We start from the raw sequence: 19,339 nt of genomic DNA on the forward strand, positions 1-19,339 counted from the left end.
TGCCCTGGATGAAAGGGAGGGACATGGGATGAACCAATGACTGTTATTTTTGTCCCACAACCATCAAGGAGTGGCTCCCTCACTTTTTGCCACTGGAACTGAACCCAACATGGCACCACTGCTTCCAGTGAGGCATCAGGTGTGGACTGCCTATGATCGCAGCTACCACCCAGAGGCTTTGTTGCAGGATTTTATGCTGAAGGGTACACCATAGGGGGTAAGGCTTGGAGGGCTTGGAAGAGCTGCCTCCCATTGTTGAAAACTGCTTGAATAAAATGTATTTGAAGAATTTCTTCTGAACTCATTTCAGCAACACTGCATGATCCTTGAATGATTGAATCTGGTAATAGAGGATCCTTGTCACCATGCAGCCTAAGGAAAGAAATGCCACATGCACCAGAGAGAAAAAATACTTCTGTGCCACACGCTATGTAACAATATCTGGGGTTGACTGGGTGGACATAGACTCAGAGTCCTCTAGTCTGAACCCAGGTGAAATGGTAATCCACAAACATTTGAGAGAAATGAGAGCTTTAAGTGGAAGTATTGATCGTTGATTGAAGTGGTGCTGGAAGACGCAAGAGGAGAGTGGACCACAACAAAGCTAAACTTGATGGGTTGAAAGGAGCCTGACAAAAGTGGAAAATACTGCAAATAGGCGGGTGAAAACAATGGAGAACTTTGATCATATAACAAAAAAAAAAAAAATCTGGTATTTCTGCTACAAGCTGTCTGGAAAGGGAAGTGGAGACACTACATAAATCCATGCAGGCATTGCGGGTAATTGTTTTGGGGTTTTCTTGCTTGAAGTATAACTAAGGAATAAAGCACATTTTGATGCACTTTTTGAGTTAAAAAGTGACGAGTGTGATGATGTAGAATCACTGGAGGGTTGTACAGTGATTTGTCTACTTACAAAGAGGTCCAGAAGGGGAGCACTTCTGATATTAAGGCTGTTTTGTTCGACCTGGGGACTTCAGAACAGAGGGAGGAGGCGATAAGCAAGGCCTCCAAAAATTGATGGCTTTCCATGAGGGGAGAAAAGTTTAGATTGTCCTGGACCTGAGCAGGACCGCAACCACAGACCGATACTAAGAGTAGAATGTTCTAATGTATAAAAGGAAAAACATGAAGACAAAGATTGGAATGTTGGAGCTTCAGGCTTATACTAGCCATTAGAGGCCCAGAACTACTACACTGTCTTCAATGGGGCTCTCAACATTCTAGTGTTCTATTTCTCCATTTGTTAACAACATTCCTATGTTCTAATACCACTTAACCTATTTATGATGCAACTTTGCAGAATTCTTTAGTGTGATGCACTGAATTCCAACATTTATATGGCATGTCTGCAATCTTATCTAATATCCTTTTATCTTTTTTCTACAGAGGACTTGGGCCCACATATTACCCTATTTTTATTGTTTCAACATACGGTTGATTTGGTATGTTTTGCCACCTGCAACCAGCACAAGAATGCATTGTTTAGATGCTGCTCTGTGTCTTCATGTTCACTTTCAAGTCAAACTTCTGGGAACACATAAAGGCATACCTGGAACATACAGCCTTGCACATAAAGTCAATATGACTGCACTAGTATTAGTGTCAGGTGCATAGAGACAGTGAGGACCCAGGTCCGGGCCAATCTCCAGCATCTTTCTGATAACATGCAGTCTTTCATTATCAGTACAAATGTCCATCCATTGCTTCCATGCATATCTCTTGTGCTGGATCGCTTTAGATGGAAGGTAGAACAAAATATTCTGCTCTGCTATATTTGCTGTGAATGTCTTTTTCGCCACTTACAAACATCATCTTCTGTCTGATTTTCATAACACCATAACACTCTTCTGTGCTATTTAAAGCTTACCTCTGCTAATGCAGTCCCTTCAGTGAAGGGGTCCTGCAACCACTTTCCATCACTCCTGTAGCCCTAGGTGTTGCCTCATTACTGGATTTTCATTGTAAAACATTTGGAGGCACCACACTCACACTGCTGGCCATCTAGTACAAAACACTTCCTGTAACAAAAGATAGACCTGTTTTTTAGGTCGAGCCTAGGCAGTCTCTCCACATGGTGTAAGCTACATCTGTGGGCTTTCACCATGACCATCACTTTCTTTCCTTCCCTGGCCTGCCTTCCAAAATTCTTTTGGTTTGTCCCACCTTGAGGCTGTTTTGTTCCCACCATGGAGACAGACCCTGTTACATGGATTATTGCAGTATCAGCCATTTACCTTAGTGTCGGAGCACTACTTTTGTTCTTTTGCCTCTCCGTGTCATGCTTATGGCAGTATCTTGTGTCTTCCTCTGGCATCTCAACACAGGAGTGGCTTGCAGCGTGTTTGGAAGACAGGGCGGCATGTGGCGGGAACGGTAGGGGGAGAGAACAAAATAAAATTTAATAATATAAAAACCACTTACCTTGCTGCCACCACTGTGCCACTCCTCTTGCCTACACTTCAGCCCCAGGCAAAGGCTCCCATCCTGCCCTGATGCCAGTCTGAATCCCGCTGCATGACAGCAGCATTACGATTGGTTGGAGCACCAAGCCAGGGCACTCCTAGGCAGACTGGGAACCTGTGCCTGCTCTCTCCAAACCGGCAACACAGTGCCGGTTTGGAGAGAGCCTAGATTGCATGTGTGTTTGGCCAGCCTGAGACGGCCAGCCAAACACACATGCACACAGCACTCCCCCTCAGTCACTGTCATCCCTCCCCCTTTTACATGAAAATAATGATAAACATAGGGACATATTTATAAGTCCCTAGCGCCACTTTACACCACATTACTTTCATGTATTTTGACGCTAATGTAGTCCAACAAGCCCAAAATCCTCACGCTATATTTACAAAATGGCGCAATGCACGCATTGCACTACTTTGTAACCCTTTGCTCTACATTATACCTGCGCCAGGCATAATGTATGCCAAGGGGGCGTTCCCTCGATAGGAGGGCGGGCTGAAAAAATGGCATAAGGAAATCTAACAGATTTTCTTGGGTCATTTTTCACAGCACTTTTATCACCTGCTCAGAGCAGGCATTAAAAGGTGGCTTCCATTATTTAGAATGGGCCCGTATGTACTCTGCAGGAGTAGGGCCAATATTTTGGCTATACTCCTGTGAAGTACATCAATAGCGTCAATAAAAATAATGCTATTGCTCCCTCCCCTGCACCATGGTGCACTGTATCTTAGATACGGCGTACACATGGTGTTGGTAGGGGTGCAAAGATTTCCCTAAATATGCCCCATAGTTTATTATTGTTCTCTTGTAAAAGTTTTGCAGACGCTGCTGCTGGCGGGGGTGGGGGAGTGGGAACGCTCCTCTGCCTTAGCGGATGAGCCGCATCTGTCTCAACGTTTCTTTGCGACAAAGGCTGCAAGCTGGAGGGGGATTCTTTTTTTATTTATTTATATAGCGCGATGATTCATTAACCAATCCAGCACGGCACTTTAGACCGATTGATCTATACCAGCACAACACTCTCTCATGTAATTTGCACTCCTTGCAGCAGGTCACCCTCATTTACAATCTTCTCATATACTAAATTCCACAACTTTTAAGTAAGCACAATAAACACATAACTCTTGTCTGCACCACTAAAGAACAAAAAGTAGTTAATTCGTACAAGAAACAATCCAACTTCCTCACACACACACACAAATGAAGTCTCCACCAGCGAGAAATCATCCTGACTAACTGATATAGTTCCACCTTTGTGCAATAGGTTCCACTAACACCAATCACTATTAGTACCATCGCATCAATCTGTTATAGCCCTATCTCAATAGTGCAGTTGATGGTACCTCACAAATTAACACCACAAAACCTCAGCAGACAAGTATTACAACAATTTCTTATTTATCTATTTTATCTTCTCCTATCTTAACCAGGCATCTTGGACTATTCCTAGTCCAATAACAACCTCAACTGCTCAACATCAAACACATAAACACATCTAAACCAAAAACTTTAAAAGAACACAAGACACATAACTCCAACACAATATTGTAAACTCAACATAGACAAATATGACTCACAACCCTATTCATACTTACTCTCCCAATACTACAACCACCTTTAGAACTGCAAGCTCCTTCAGTCTTCAAGTTCAGGCTTTGGACTAAAGGGACATGGGCACTTCTAAACTACGGCAACTATTTAATTTCTAGGTCCTTTGCCCTGTGACATTAACAGTCACTCTGCTACCACTTGACGACATGGGGATTTTTATATCTCAGCTGTAGGAAAATGGTTCCCTGTTGCAGTTATCCCCCACTTTTTGCCTGATATTGATGCTGACTTGACTAAGAGGTGTGCTGGGACCCTGCTAACCAGGCCCCAGCACCAGTGTTCTTTCACTAAAAATGTACCATTGTTTCCACAATTGGCACACCCCTGGCACACAGATAAGCCCCTTGTAAAAGGTACCAGTGGTACCAAGGGCCCTGTGTCCAGGGAAGGTCCCTAAGGGCTGCAGCATGTGTTGTGCCACCCTAAGGGACCCCTCACCTATCACATGCACACTGCCATTGCAGATTTTGTGTGTTGGTGGGAGAAAAAGGCAAAGTCTACATGGCATCGCCCTCAGGATGCCATGCACACAAAATACTGCCTATGACATAGGTAAGTCACCACTCTAGCAGGCCTTACAGCCCTAAGGCACGGTGCACTATACCACAGGTAGGGGCATGGCTGCATGAGCAATATGCCCCTACAGTGTCTAAGTCTATTCTTAGACATTGGAAGTACAGTTGTGGCCATATTAAGTATATGGTCTGGGAGTTTGTCAAAATGAACTCCACACCTCATTAATGGCTACACTGACTACTGGGAAGTTTGGTATCAAACGTCTCAGAATAATAAACCCACACTGGTGCCAGTGCTGGATTTATTTAAAAAATGCACACAGAGGGCTTCTTAGAAGATGCCCCCTGTATTTTACCCAATCCTTCAGTGCAGGACTGACTAGTCTGTGCCAGCCTGCCACTGAGATGCGTTTCTGACCCCCTGGTGTGAGAGCCTTTGTGCTTTCCGAGGCCAGAAACAAAGTCTGCGCTTGGTGGAGGTGCTTAACACCTCCCCCTGCAGGAACTGTAACACCTAGCAGTGAGCCTCAAAGGCTCAGGCTTCGTGTTACAATGCCCCAGGGCACTCCAGCTAGTGGAGATGCCTGCCCCCTGGACACAGCCCCCACTTTTGACGGCAAGTCAAGAGGAGATAATGAGAAAAACAAGGAGAAAAACAAGGAGGAGTCATGTACCAGTCAGGACAGCCCCTAAGGTGCCCTGAGCTGAGGTGACCCCTGCCTTTAGAAATCCTCCATCTTGGTTTGGGAGGATTCCCCCAATAGGAATAGGGATGTGCCCCCCTCCCCTCAAGGAGGAGGCACAAGGATGGTATAGCCATCCTTGAGGACATATAGCCATTGGCTACTGACCCCCAGACCTAAACACACCCCTAAATTCAGTATTTAGGGGCGGCCCTGATACCAAGAAATCAAATTCCTGCAACCTGAAGAAAAAAGGACTGCTGACCTGAAAGCCTCTCAGAGACGACGGAGACGACAACTCACTTGGCCCCAGGCCTACCGGCCTGTCTCCAGACTCAAAGAACCTGCACAGCGACGCATCCAGCGGGACCAGCGACCTCTGAGGACTCAGAGGACTGCCCTGCACCTAAAGGACCAAGAACCTCCCGAGAACAGCGGCACTGTTCAAAAACAACTTTGCAACTTTGAAACAACTTTAAAGAGATTCTCACTTCCCGCCAGAAGCGTGAGTCTTCACACTCTGCACCCGACACCCCTGGCTCGAGTCCAGGACAACCAACACCGCAGGAAGGACTCCCAGGTGACTCCAACGATGTGGACACCCTGAGTCGACCTCCCTGCACCCCCACGGTGATGCCTGCATAGAGGATCCAGAGGCTCCACCTGACCGCGACTGCCTGGTAACAAAGGAACCCGATGCCTGGACTAAGCACTGCACCCGCAGCCCCCAGAACCGAGAGGAACCACCTACTGGTGCAGGAGTCACCAGCAAGCGGCCCTCATCCTAGCCTAGTCAGTGGCTGGCCCGAGCAGCCCCCCTTTGCCCTGCCTGCATCGCATAAGTGGCCCCCAGGTCCCTCCATTCCTTTCTATAGCAAACCTGATGCCTACTTTGCACACTGCACTCAGCCGCCCCTGTGCCGCTGAGGGTGTGTTTTGTGTGCTTGAGTGTGTCCCCCCCAGTGCTCTAAAAAACCCTCCTGGTCTGCTCCCCGAGAACGCAGGTATTTACCTGCTAGTAGATTGGAACTGGAGCACCCCTGTTCTTCAAAGGAGCCTATGTGTTTTGGGCCCTCCTTTTACCTCTGCACCTGACCGGCCCAGTGTTGCTGGTGCTGTGGCTTTGGGGTTGCCTTGAACCCCCATCGGTGGGATACCTATGCCCAGGAGACTGACTGTGCAAGGACTTTACTTACCGCGCCCCAGGAACTGTTGATTTTTGCACTGTGTCCACTTTTAAAATACTTATTGCCATTTTAACCAAAACCCTGTGTACTACTGTTTTAAATCAAACTTGCCGGTATTAAGTACCTTGCATTTTATGTGCTTACCTCAAATCTTGAATCTTGTGGTTCTAAAATAAATTAAGAAAATATATTTTTCTATACAAAAACCTATCGGCCTGGAGTTAAGTCTTTGTGTGTGTGTTCCTCATTTATCGCCTGTGTGTGTACAACAAATGCTTAACACTACCCTCAGATAAGCCTCCTGCTCGACCACACAACAACAAAATAGAGCATTAGCATTATCTAATGTTGCCACTATCAACCTCTAAGGAGAACCCTTGGACTCTGTGCACACTATCTCTCACTTTGAAATAGTATATACAGAGCCAACTTCCTACATCAGCCTTTAGGTGTAATCAGTAAATAAACCCACCAATGGTTGTATGGGCCTTTGTTTGTTGAAAAGGAAAATTTAAAAGAAACAGTCATTTACATCAAATACCCTGAAAAGTGAAGTTCATTTAGGGGCTCCACAATAATTAATGAAGAGAGTTGACTTGAATTAAAGGGTTTTATTAGCAAATTTAGTAAGCTTAAATTGCTTTATTCAGTAGATACATTATTATTAATCCCAATAATACATTAGTCTGTATTTCAAAACAAGGTAGATACCAAATTAGTAACTATTACAAATAAAATAGAAATATTACAGCAAGTGTGTTCTATAAAGGAATTTCCCTAATCTAAATTAAGCATATGAATGGCAATTTTTGTTTTATTTAAGCCAAAGTAAAGGTGTCAGTTCAAAAACCCAATAAAGAGTTCTGATGAGATGATAACATGCATAAAGATGAAGCATTTGCACTAAACAACAACATTTTAAGATATAAATTATTCTCAGCTATAAGTCTGCAAACATATTTTGAAAAGGAAAACTACTCCAAAGGGAACCTCTTCTGTAGAGAGGTAATCTATTCAGATCTCAGTAAAATAGCCTAAAATGCTCTTGAATGCTAAAAGCCAGAGTGTCAGACTACTCCAGGAACACATGCTAATATAAGTTTGCTAAAACATAAGTTGTTGAAACAAACGCATTCTCTGTTCTTGTCAACAGATTTAAACAAGCCCCTGGGAGAAGGTAAACTTACTTGTTTCTCACATCTTCACAATAGACCACAGAACCAAGTCCTTGAAAAGATACTTTGTCCACATCTTGAGGTTCAGACATTTCTTCCTGTGAGTCATACTTCCTGCCATCTCATCTCCTACCACTGAGAATCTCGGGAGGAGGTGAGATCAGTTGTCTGATACACAACAAATGCCTATTCACTAACAGGGGATCTGGAAAGTTACAGAATCTGCACTGAAAGAGAAAACCATCTCATAAAAAACAACAGTTCAGTGTGAAAATCAGGCCTTTCAATGTTAATGTATAAATAACTGTCAGTATGACATCAGTAGTCAGTACACTATTATTTCTTTTTGTATGATTGTGATACCTAGGTATAGTTACTTATTACAAACTTTGCATTGATAATATATATGTTATTGTTCATAAATATTTGCATTTTCTATTTAAATGTGTTTTTGTTTACAAAATGAGGACTTTCACTAGATCAGAAACATAGGGTACCCAACAAGTGATACGGATCTTTTGGGACCTGTAGGGGGTCATGCAAACAAACTAATGTCAGTTGAAAAGGTAGGAGGCGAGCCATTTGTATGTCATTTGAGATTCCAGGATGGGATGATCCATTATGCCAAAGGCAGCTCACAGGTTGAGTAGTATGAGGAGACGGGGTCATCTCCATATGGGGTCAGGAGGGCATCGCCTGCTATTTCTAAGGTAGCGGTCTCCATGTTGCAGTGTGATCCGGGGCCAGACCAGTTGTGACATCACAGCAGAGATGCTTATCACTAATGAGATCTTGGAGTTGAACTGAGAATGCCTTTTCAATGATCTTGCTGATGAATGATAGGTGAGTGATGAGTCATTAGTTGGCAAGGTCATCAGAGTCTAATGTATGTTTCTTTAGGAGTAGGAGTCTCTGGCCTGTCTTGGGAACTTTTGCAAAGATGTTGTGATTTCGCTTTAATGAAGGATGAGGGTAAGACATCATCTTCATAAGAAGTGGACTCCAGGGAGTTGAGTATGTTCCAGAGATGTGGAGAGATGGAGCTTAGAAGGCTGTAATTCTATAGGAAAAAATTGGTGTAAACTTTAAAGCAGGATTGGGGTTGTTAATAGGCTATTGGATCGTCAGTATTTTTCAATGAAGAAGAGGTTGATGGCATTGCACTCTTCTGTGGGGGGAGGAATATGTGATCTGGTTCGGTTTGATGTAGTGGTTGATTGTCTTGTAAAGCATTGTGTTTCTGTTGGTGGTTTTATTGACGTTATTGGTACAGTACTTTGCTTTGTCTGATGTGAAGACCTGTCTGTGTGTTGTGTGGAGGGACTTTAGTATCATGAGATCATCAGAAGTACTGTTTTAATTCCATTTTGCTTCCTGTCTGCAATGGATTGTTTATTGTCAGAAAGGTCTTTAGAATAACAGGGTACTGAATACTTTGGCGTTCACCTGCATGTTTTAAGTGTGACATGTATGTTCACATAGTTTTCCAAATAAGTGTATAAGTTGTTTAAAATGGTGTTGGTATCTGATGCGGAGTGTATGGGGTGAGAGATGAAGTTGAGCATTAGGTTGTCTATTGAAAAGTCTTTGAAAGATCTGAAGGTTGAGTCTTCTGTTTTGTGTTTTGTTCTTTGTTTGTTGGTAGGACCCTGAGCAGGGAGATATGGATGGCAAAGTGGTCAGTACGGTCAAGGCATATGGATTGTTTACAAAAGACTGTTGGTAATGTTGAGAAGACAAGGTTGAGGATGTGTTCTTTGGAGTGAGTTGATTGTGTAACTTCCTATGCCACATTCAGTGGGCCAATGAGGTTGAAGAGAGTGGCTTGTGTTTTTTTAGGGCAAGCGTAAGCGTACAGCCTCTTGATTACTTTTATCATACTTCTGTAGGCTTACAGCCATTACATTTGTTTGTTTCTTTTAAAAATCCTTGCTTCCTAGTGGTCAGTCATGCCTCTTTGTCCCTCCTTCTTCTCTTTGGGAGCAGGGACTAACTACTATATAATTACGCTTTTGGGGGGACTTTTTTCTGGTTTCCTTCTTGCTCTCAGCTAACGTAACCATTTTGTTCTTGCTTACATTTCACATGCTTTACTTAATCTAGCATTCTCTATGAGTGTTTGTGTTTTTCAGATTGTTGCTACTTGTTTTTTTTTTCAGCCAGCATACTACTCGTCTCCCCTCCCTCATAACCTGAATGCACAGTGTAAACTTTTTCACAAAACGGGCACTGCGGTTCGTTTTTCAGCATGGCACCCAAAAGACAATGGAGATGTGTTGAATTCAAGATTGCATGGTGCAGTACCTTATGTGGCCAAAAGCGGTCCCAAGGGACACTTAGGGTCAGCCTGTGTTCCTGTATTGTTTCCCTGCTTTGTGCACATTAGAACGGTAACTATTGCAGGTTTTTTTCAGCCAGCATATTATAATTGTAAAAGCGTTAACGTAACCATGTTCTTCATGCTTACATTTCACATGCTTTACTTAATCTTTTTTTTTTAGTCCATGCTATCCAAAGCGTTCCCACTATAATTAAGACTCTCTGTCAACAGATGTGTCAAATTGGGCATAGTGCCAAAGCTGCTCCCTTTGTAACTGGGGAACAAGGTTCAAGTATTGGTGTCAGTTCACCATGCTGTGATTCTGGGCAATTCACTTAATCTCCAGAGGGTCCCCAAAAAATTAATCTGCACTTGTGTAATATAACTGGTGCTCCTGTAAAGTGCTTCGATGCCTGCTGGTTGAGTTTGCGCTATATAAAACTGCAAAATAGCTGCAGTGATTTTGGAGAAGATTTTAAGCCATAAGTCGTCCAGCACCAAGAATTCACATAGATGCCAAGCTTGAAGTCGGTTTAAAATGTATACCCTGTCAAACTTTGTGGCACGGAAAGGTGCTTTCTGTCGGGTATTGAGCGGTGCCTGTCGGATTTCACCAGGAATTTTTCCACCCAGACAAAAATGCGTCCACACTCCCTCCCTCTCTCTACTTGGAAAGACTTCAAAAATGTTGGTCATTTCACAAAGTAATGTGCTTTATCCCACTTACTGCACCTATAAAATTGCATTCCTCTCTCTTCCCACTGCCCCTTAAGCCCCTCTCCTGCACACTGCTTACCATATAATAGTATGTTTCAGCCACTGAAAGCGTGAGGTGAAAAAGTGTGTTCACAAGGATTTTCGCTTGTCACCTTTATTAAAAGCTGTTCCTCCAGTTCCAACTTTTTCGTATTAACAGCAGCAAATATATGTCAGGATGTTGCTACTTTTTTTTCAGGCAGCATATTACTCTTGTAGGAAAATGGCAACTTTATAGCATAGTTACCCCCAGTTTTTGCCTGATGTCAGTGTGTTTAGACTGTAGTTCACTGGGATCCTGCTAACCAGGACCCCAGTGACTGTTTAAATTTGGTTGCTGGTAACCTTTTTTGCACCCCTAATTGGCATACTGGTGCCCCCATGTAAGTCTGTAGTATATGGTACTTAGGTACCCATGGCATTGGTACAACAGGGATTCCCCCATGGGCTACACCATGTATTGTGCCCCCCATGGAAGCCCATGCAAAGTGTGTCTGCAGGCCTGCCATTGCAGCCTGCGTTAAATGGTGCATACATCCTTTTACCACCAAACCTGGTCACTGCACCTAGACATTATAAGTCACCCCTCCGGGTGGCCCTTAAGCCCAAGGGCATGGTCCATGTCTCTAAATGTGAGGGTACCTCTGCATGAGCAGGGTTCCCTACAGACCCCAGGCCAATTCCTGGACTTTGTAAGAGTGGGAAGCCATCTTAAGGTATGTAGTGGGCACTGTTCAACACAAGTGGTCCAACTACATAATGGTTTCTCTGTACCTAGGTATGTTTAGTATCAAACATGTTGGAATCATGCAACTACACCTATTCCAGTTCTAGTTGCATGATACCATGTACTCTAAAGGTTCCTTAGAAGATCTCCCAATTCTGCCTGTGCAGCCTTACATGGTCTAGCTGCCAGCCCACGCTGCTGATCCCAGACACCGTTCTGCCCTCCTGCTGGTGAGCCAGACTCAGGCTGGAGGGGCAGAACAAAGGATTTCCTGCAAGGGAGAGGTGTGACCACCTCCCCCTTAGTATTAGGTGTCTAAGGGTTGGGATGGTGTGGCCTCTGAGTGCCACCAGACTGCTTTGAAGGGCACATTTGGTGCCTACTTGCATAATCTGGTTTGCACCAGTTCAGGAAATCCCGGTTCCTCTTCTGGCATGAAACTACACAAAGGACAGGGGAATGACCCCCCCGTCCAGCTCCTCCACTAGGGAGGAGCAGAGAGCTCTGCCAGGTGGCCACTTGATTCTGCCATCTTGAAAATAAGATGTGCGGAGGCCCCTGGCAGCATCTGACTGGTTAGGCCAGGAAGATGACGTCCCTGACCCATTTGATAGGCGGGTCACTTCAGAGAGTGACCAACCCCCTTTTATGGTTACTTAAGGGCTCCTCCGTAGGCGGGTCCTCAGATTCGTCAAGCAAGACTCTCCAAGGAACTTTCTGCAAGACATATTCTGCTCCTGGTCCCTGGAATCGCTGCTGGTCTGTTTTGGAACCGAAACACTTCTGCTTCTGGTGGGAAGGCTTCGATTGCAACATTGTTCCTCTGGATCCTGCAAGAATTCTGCAACATCCAAGGCTGTGCATCCTCCAGGGCCGCAAGAACTATGTCTGCACTAGGAAGCATGAAGTAATCTCCCTTGGAGTGAAGGAGTCACTCCTCTACATCCGCAGGCACATCAAGACAATGTTGACCGGCTGGTGGGGTCTGCTGTCCACAGACACCAGAAGATTCTGCTTCACAGGTGGTGAGTCTGTGGTCTCCTCTGAGTCCTGCTTGCCTTCTAACCAACTTTGGAGACTGTGGACCCCTGCTCTTGCCACTGCACTGGAACCCCTGTGCTCCTCGACTGTTGCACTTGCCAAGGCTTGTTGACTCTTCCTCCAGGAGATCTCCAGCCACTGAGAAGCCTCAGCCTCCAGCACTCTGCAACTCAAAGACAAATCCCTGTCCTGCAACTCTTGCAATGTGGGACTTCTGTTTTGTTGTGCTGGTAAGGCCTCCTTGTGACTCCCTGTGTATATTGCCTTGGGTCGCTCATGGGGGCACCATCAACTTCCACTGGTCTTCCTATGTGCTGAGGGTCAGTCCTGGACCTAGCAGGTCCCCAAAACTTTGCAAATCCGTTTGCAACTCCTGCCTGCATTTGCCAGTGCTTGTTGGTGAACTGGCTGGTCACTGACCCTCCTGCAATCCGATGACCATCAAGGGACAGCTCATAGGCAACTCCTGGGATCTCTGGCAGCTCCTGGACCGAGCAGCTTGACTTCTTCTCCCCCAATTTGCAGGAAGTTCATCTTCAGGAGGGCGGGCATTGCCACCTGCACCACCTGGGCACCTCCAAGGGTGTTGGACTCTGTCCCCTTCTTTTGCAGGTCCGCCATGTCTGGCATCTGTCCCTGGGTTCCACTGGCCTGGTCCACGGGTCATGACAGCAGCTGGACAATCCGAGGCATCCATTGACTTCAGAGAGAGTCCCTTCTTCCCTCTGCATCTGGGTCCCCTGGTGTAGGTACTCTGCCTTCTGGGTATCCTGGGGTGGAGGTCCTCTCCAACCTTCCTCTTGTCTGCTGGTTTCTTCGGGTCTACTGGGAAGGGTCCTGAATCCCCCAAACTCCAACCACAACTCTCTCTGTTAGCCTATGGGACAACTGGGTGGGTAACTATCTTGCACCTGATTGCTGGGGACACGTACAGTACTTACCTCTGGTGTTTCTATCGAGCCTCAGCCCCTAGCTAACTAAAACACTTATCCTGGATGGGTTCACTATTTCACATTCCCCTTTTTTAGTATATGGTTTGTCCCTCCCATAGGGCCGTGTATTTTTGTGCTATTTCTGATGGTTATTTTGTGTATATATTGTGTGTAAATATCTTCAAGGGGAGATATACAATGCTAGTCTAGCGGTAGTGCTGTATTAAAGTATCTTTTATTTTTGCAACACTTGTGTGGTTCTTTCTTGTGAGTGAGTTACTGTATGACTACTGTGGTATTGCAAGTGCTTTACAATCCTCCTGGATAAGCTTCAGCTGCTTGTCACAGCTACCCCTAGAGAGCTTTTGCTATCTGAACACCTATTCACTATCACTAAGGGTTGCCTGGACTCACTATAGGGTGTCACACCATAGGTGTACACCATAAACTGAGCCAGCCTCCTACAACTTGTCTCCCCTCCCTCACAACCTGAATGCATACAGTAAATCTTTTCACAGAACGGGCGCTGGGCTTAATTTTTCAGCACGGAGCCTGAAAGACATTGGGGATGTATTGAATTCAAGGTTGCAGTACCTTAGGTGGCCAAAAGAGGTCCCAAGAAACACCTAGGGACAGCCTGTGGTTCTGCACCCTTTCTCTGCTTCATGCACATCAGAATGGTAAATGATGCAGGATTTTTCAGCCAGCTTTAATTAACGCTTTCCGTCAACAGATGTCTCAAATGTGGCGTAGCTTCAAAGCTGCTCCTTTGTAACTGCAGAACAAGGTTCTAGTAACGGCATCGGTTCAGCATCCCATGATTCAGGGCAATTCACTTAATCTCCCTGTGCACCCCAAAAAATGAATCTGCAGTTGTGTAATATAACTGGTGCGCCTGTAAAGCGCTTTGATGCCTGCTGGTCGAGTTTGCACTATATAAAACTGCAAAATAAAAACAGTGATTTTGGAGAAGATTTTAAGCCACAAGTCTTCCAGCACCAAGAATTCACATAGATGCCAAGCTTGAAGTTGCTTTAAGATGTATACCCTGTCATCCTTTGTGACATGGAAAGGTGCTTTCAGTCGTGTATGGTCGGATTTCACCAGGAATTTTAACACATAGGCAAAAACACGTCCCTCTCTGTTTGGAAAGACTTAAAAAATGATGGTCATTTCACAAAATAATGTGCTTTATCCCACTTACTACACCTACAAGTCTGCATTCCTCTCTCTTCCCCTGCCCCTTATGCCCCCTGCTTACCATGTAATAGTATGTTTCAGCCACTTAAAGCGTGGGATGAAAAAGTGTGTTTACACAGATTAGCGCTTGTCACATTGATTAAAAGCCGCCCCTCCAGTTCCAACTTAATGTCAGCCATCATAACTCAATTTTGCCCCATGTAAAGCTCCACGTCTGTTGTAAACTCTTTAGCGAACTATTTTCAGGAGAAGAAGCATCTTCATAAGATATACTCTCCCAGGTACTGACAACTGCAGCCCAATCCACTTCTCTACTTGTACAACCACATTTATCCCACTTTTGCCCTAGTTGTGCCCTGTGGCATCTTAAGGATTTTGGGGGCCCTGGGCAAAATGTATTTTGGGGGCTCCTGTTCGTAACAGATTTGAATTTATGATCCAGTTCCAGCTCTTTCTCACCCTCTTTGGCCAGGCCACCGACAATGCACAGGCACAGCTGTCCAATTTCTTAATGTGTTTACATCTAATATTCAGGGATAGCGATGTGTGTTTTCAATACTTGTAACACAGCAGCAGCTCACTAATATTACTGCAAATATTCTCCATGACACCTTCACATTTCTCATAAGTGAGGTTCTGTTTTGGTCTTAAAGAACTTTTTTTGTGGATGATGCATGAAAGAAACACATTTCTCTGAAAATGATAGTAACAGTCATCACACATATTAAAATAAATTACAAGAAAACAGTACTAAAAACAATCTAAGAGATGTTCAAGGTCAGCAGGGCACAACTCTCTGCAGTAAATAGAAGTGTTTTAGTTATATGTAGGGCCCCTGGAATTATTTGGCAGAGAGGATCAACTAATGCAGCAGGGTTGACCAATTTATGTGGCAAGAAAAGTCCAGTTATGCATATACGCCAATAGCTTTAACTCAAACAAATGCGAGACCTATTGCATTGCAAATGCTTGTTTAACTTCTGTTGTCTCAGAGACTGAAGTCACCTGGTAGGGTGTTGTGGGCATGATGGATGTATGAGGTTGTGAGGAGATGTGCGAAACCATTATCTCTTCTCTGTTTCAGAAAGCCAAGCATAGATGTGCTTGTAGTGGCAGATAACTCGGCATGGCTATCAGATTAAACCAGGTGGCTCCAACCTTTTCAGGAATAAGAGCACTATATATTTGATGAAAAGCATCCCAAGCTACTTGTATTATTACAGGTGTAATATGACCGCAGCAGACAAGATTACATTAGTGGTCACAATTTGCAAGGTTACCAGCAGTGATCACCTCAGTGCACCAGGCACGATTGCCAAAAGTAATAGAAAAAATGCTTTGTCAATTTGGAATGTCTCTACATGGTAATATATAACAGACATAGTTGCAATGCTCATGGGACCAAGTTAATAATATCAGTAATAAATCTTCCCAGACATGCATTATTTATCACTCATATAGCTTCTACACATCTGCTTATGAGTTGTGAAAATGCACACAACTGTGTCCTGAGTACAGACTTTTCAGTGTTGTTATATCTACATTAATTCAACTATGCAAGAGCTTCTAATTTAGTAGGTTGAGCTGCACACAGGAGAGCTACATACAAATTGCTGTTTTGCACCCTAAGATAACTCGCGCCCTTGCCATGCACAGTTTTCTTATCAATAATGTTATTGCAAACGTCGCAGTGATAACAAAGATGGCATATAAGATTTCATCAATGACATAATATATGGAGTGATTAGCTCTGCATGGCGAAGGCGCAAGTTATAGTTACCTTAGGGCATGAGTTATAGTTACTTGAAAGAACTCTAACTATAACTGCTGAGTTTCTATGGTTTTGTACGAGTAAATTCAGAACCTAACTATAACGCCCCTGAAACCTTTGTATTTTTCCAGGGAATTTCTTTGTTATTTTTCAATGTAAAGTAATTCTAATTGGCCACAAGTCCCCAGGCCTTGCAACCAAGCCCTTATAACCACCAGACCCTGCACCACGCATGCACCACGGGTGCAGCGCAGGTTGGTCACAGGGCCTGTCTCTGTCAGTGGAAGTGTGAGTGGAAGTGAGAGTGGGTGCGTGAGTGTCTGAGTGGGTCTAATAGAGGGTGTGTGAGTCTGAGTGGGTCTGAATGGGTGCATGCGTGTCTAAGTGGGTGTGTGAGTAGGCACCTGAGCCTCTGAGTGCATGTATGAGTGACTGAATTAGTGTATGAATGAGCCTTTGGTTTTTCTTTTAATTTTTTCCATAATCACAAACATCTTGCAAATAATTTGAGAAATTCTCAGAAATTTGTGAATATCACATGGAGTGCCACAAATTATATTAAACTTTTATTTTGCCCCTAAAACACACCTATATCCCCACCCCTGGGATCAGGGTACCTTCACCAATTAGTCAATCAGTCAGGAATTGTGAAGCGCAGCTAATCACCCATAGGGTCTCAAGGTACTATATGAGGGCATGCTGCTCAGTCGAACAGCCAGGTCTTGAGGTCCTTCCTGAACTGCTTCAGTGATGCGGTCTACCTGAGCTTGAGAGGTAGCGAGTTCCATGTCCGGGCTGCTAGGTAGGAGAAGGATCTTTCTCGTGCTGTACTTTTCTGGATCTTAGGGATGGCTGCAAGTGCGAGCTTGGAGGAACGAAGATGTCTATTGGGTACATAGACTCTGGCCCTTAATGCCACTTTCAATTTGAATTTTCACTTCCGGGGAGCGTGTCTCATTAAATAAAATAGCAGTCGCAACTTTCTAGTCAGATTGCGGTCAGCCAGTTGCAATAGTTCTTTTTTACATGTGTATTCACGAAAATTAATGAATTTCGTAAATTATTTGCGGCCAGAGATATTAAAATGTATTTGTCATTAAATATCTCCTACACTACTGAACGAATTTACACCAAATAACAAAATTCACAATCTGCGTACCGGCAGCTAGCAATACAGCCAACAGGAGAAATGTTAAGTTTGGCCGGCCCAACACCGACGGCCAAACAGACATGCACACTTATGGTGCATGAACCACTCCTCCCTACAACCTCGCCCCGCCCTAACCTGGCTCAGCTGAAAAATAAAATGATATTAACATTTTCTTATTATCATTTTATTTTTATTTCCCCTTCTGCTGAAAGCAGTGGAGCGGCACTCCTCCGCCTTATCAGAGGACCTGGCCCTGATTTTACATTCAGTGAGCGTCACACAATCAGAAACAAACAACCATGATGGAAATGAAGACAGTTTAAATTATTAGACTCCTGGAAAATATGCATATATGTTGGTATTTGCTAATTGGACAACAGAAAAATTCAAATACCCCTCAATTACTTTAATTTTGTTTCACCGTGCTCTCTTGTCTTTGTTATTGTTATATTTTCTTGTGCAGAAATATTTCTCCAATTCAATGAAAAACAAAACAAAACACGAGTTTGGTACTGGCAGAAATGCTGCGATTCTTTTTAATTCCATTGTCAAAGAAACGAATAAACATTTCCAGCATCACGTCACAATTTTGTTCTTTTCTAGGTGTCGGTGAAGGCTAAGAATAAATCAAGAAAACCAAACTAGTAAGCCGACATTTTACTTCTAACAGGAAGAAAACTTGAACCAACCAGCTGGGAAAATGAATTATTTTACCACAAATACATGTTTTCAACGTTTGTGGAACCATTCATTACTGGGAAATGTTGATGGACAACAATATTTCTGAAGTATGAGGCACATTTCCGGACACCGTCCTTTTTTCTTCTATATTTATCATAAACTATTGTACCAAATGATCACTGGGAATATTTTGAATACCAACGCAGGGAAACAAGTTACATTATTTTATTTTTATACAGACCAAAGTGTGTCCAGTGCTGTGAATGTAACACATTTTTGGGGAGTTCACGATGAGCCTTTTACTGACCTGCTGGCAAGTATTGTAGCAATAAATGTCTATCGCTTGTCTTGGAACTTTTAACGTTTACAAGACGGTGGCACTTCATGTCATAATAGTTTGATACCAACAGCAGTGCAACAGTTTTTATGGATTTCGTTTTGAAGGCATTCACGTTTTAACTTGTATTTCATAGCCACTTTTGAAAACAGAAGAGTTTGCATGCAAAAATACTGAAAATGTACGATGTATTTAGAGTACTCACATATGCCAAAAGTGCGCAACAGTTACGAAACCGCGATTGGTGGTATTCTTGTGATGAAGCATGATGTAGCATATGATCCGATTGCATATTCAAATGATTGTCTGCACGTCACGCTGAACAGCCAGTCACAAACTGTTCTGAATCAACTGAGGTATTTGAAAGAAAATCTATGAACATGTCAAATCTGTGGGCATGCTAATAAACCCAGTAAGAAGAACCCGAGTCGTTTTTTATTTTAAAATTGGCGTGTTTTTCTTTTTATATAACTATCGCTCTGGTTTATAGAGTTTTAACACATGCTGAGAAAAAAATAAATCCGTAAAATGTCATTGATGAGTACACAGGTGAAAACAGTGCACCATATTTGTTGAAGTACAGTAGCATAAAGTAGCTTCAAAACAAGAACTAGTAACTTCAGATTATCCAGAATATTAGTCCACTACCTGGCAGGCGTTGAACCTCAGATGTCACCTCAGGCACAGAGGGGCATATTTATACTCCGTTTGCGCCGAATTTGCGTCGTTTTTTTCGACGCAAATTCGACGCAAAACTAACTCCATATTTATACTTTGGCGTTAGACG

At 43.7% G+C, this 19,339-nt stretch overlaps 1 protein-coding gene across 1 annotated transcript in view; it reads left to right on the forward strand.

Annotated features, from left to right (window-relative positions):
• Positions 1-18,974, forward strand: part of HEPACAM2 (HEPACAM family member 2) — a 286,214-nt gene extending 267,240 nt beyond the window's left edge. Inside the window, exon 10 of the mRNA XM_069211660.1 lies at positions 18,138-18,974. Within this exon, the coding sequence (XP_069067761.1) occupies positions 18,138-18,147 (10 nt within the window). The 3' untranslated portion in view covers positions 18,148-18,974. The remainder of the gene's footprint in view (positions 1-18,137) is intronic.
• Positions 18,975-19,339: the final 365 nt, after the last annotated feature.

This window comes from Pleurodeles waltl, chromosome 10, assembly GCF_031143425.1.
Source record: "Pleurodeles waltl isolate 20211129_DDA chromosome 10, aPleWal1.hap1.20221129, whole genome shotgun sequence".
Taxonomy (NCBI): Eukaryota; Metazoa; Chordata; class Amphibia; order Caudata; family Salamandridae; genus Pleurodeles; species Pleurodeles waltl.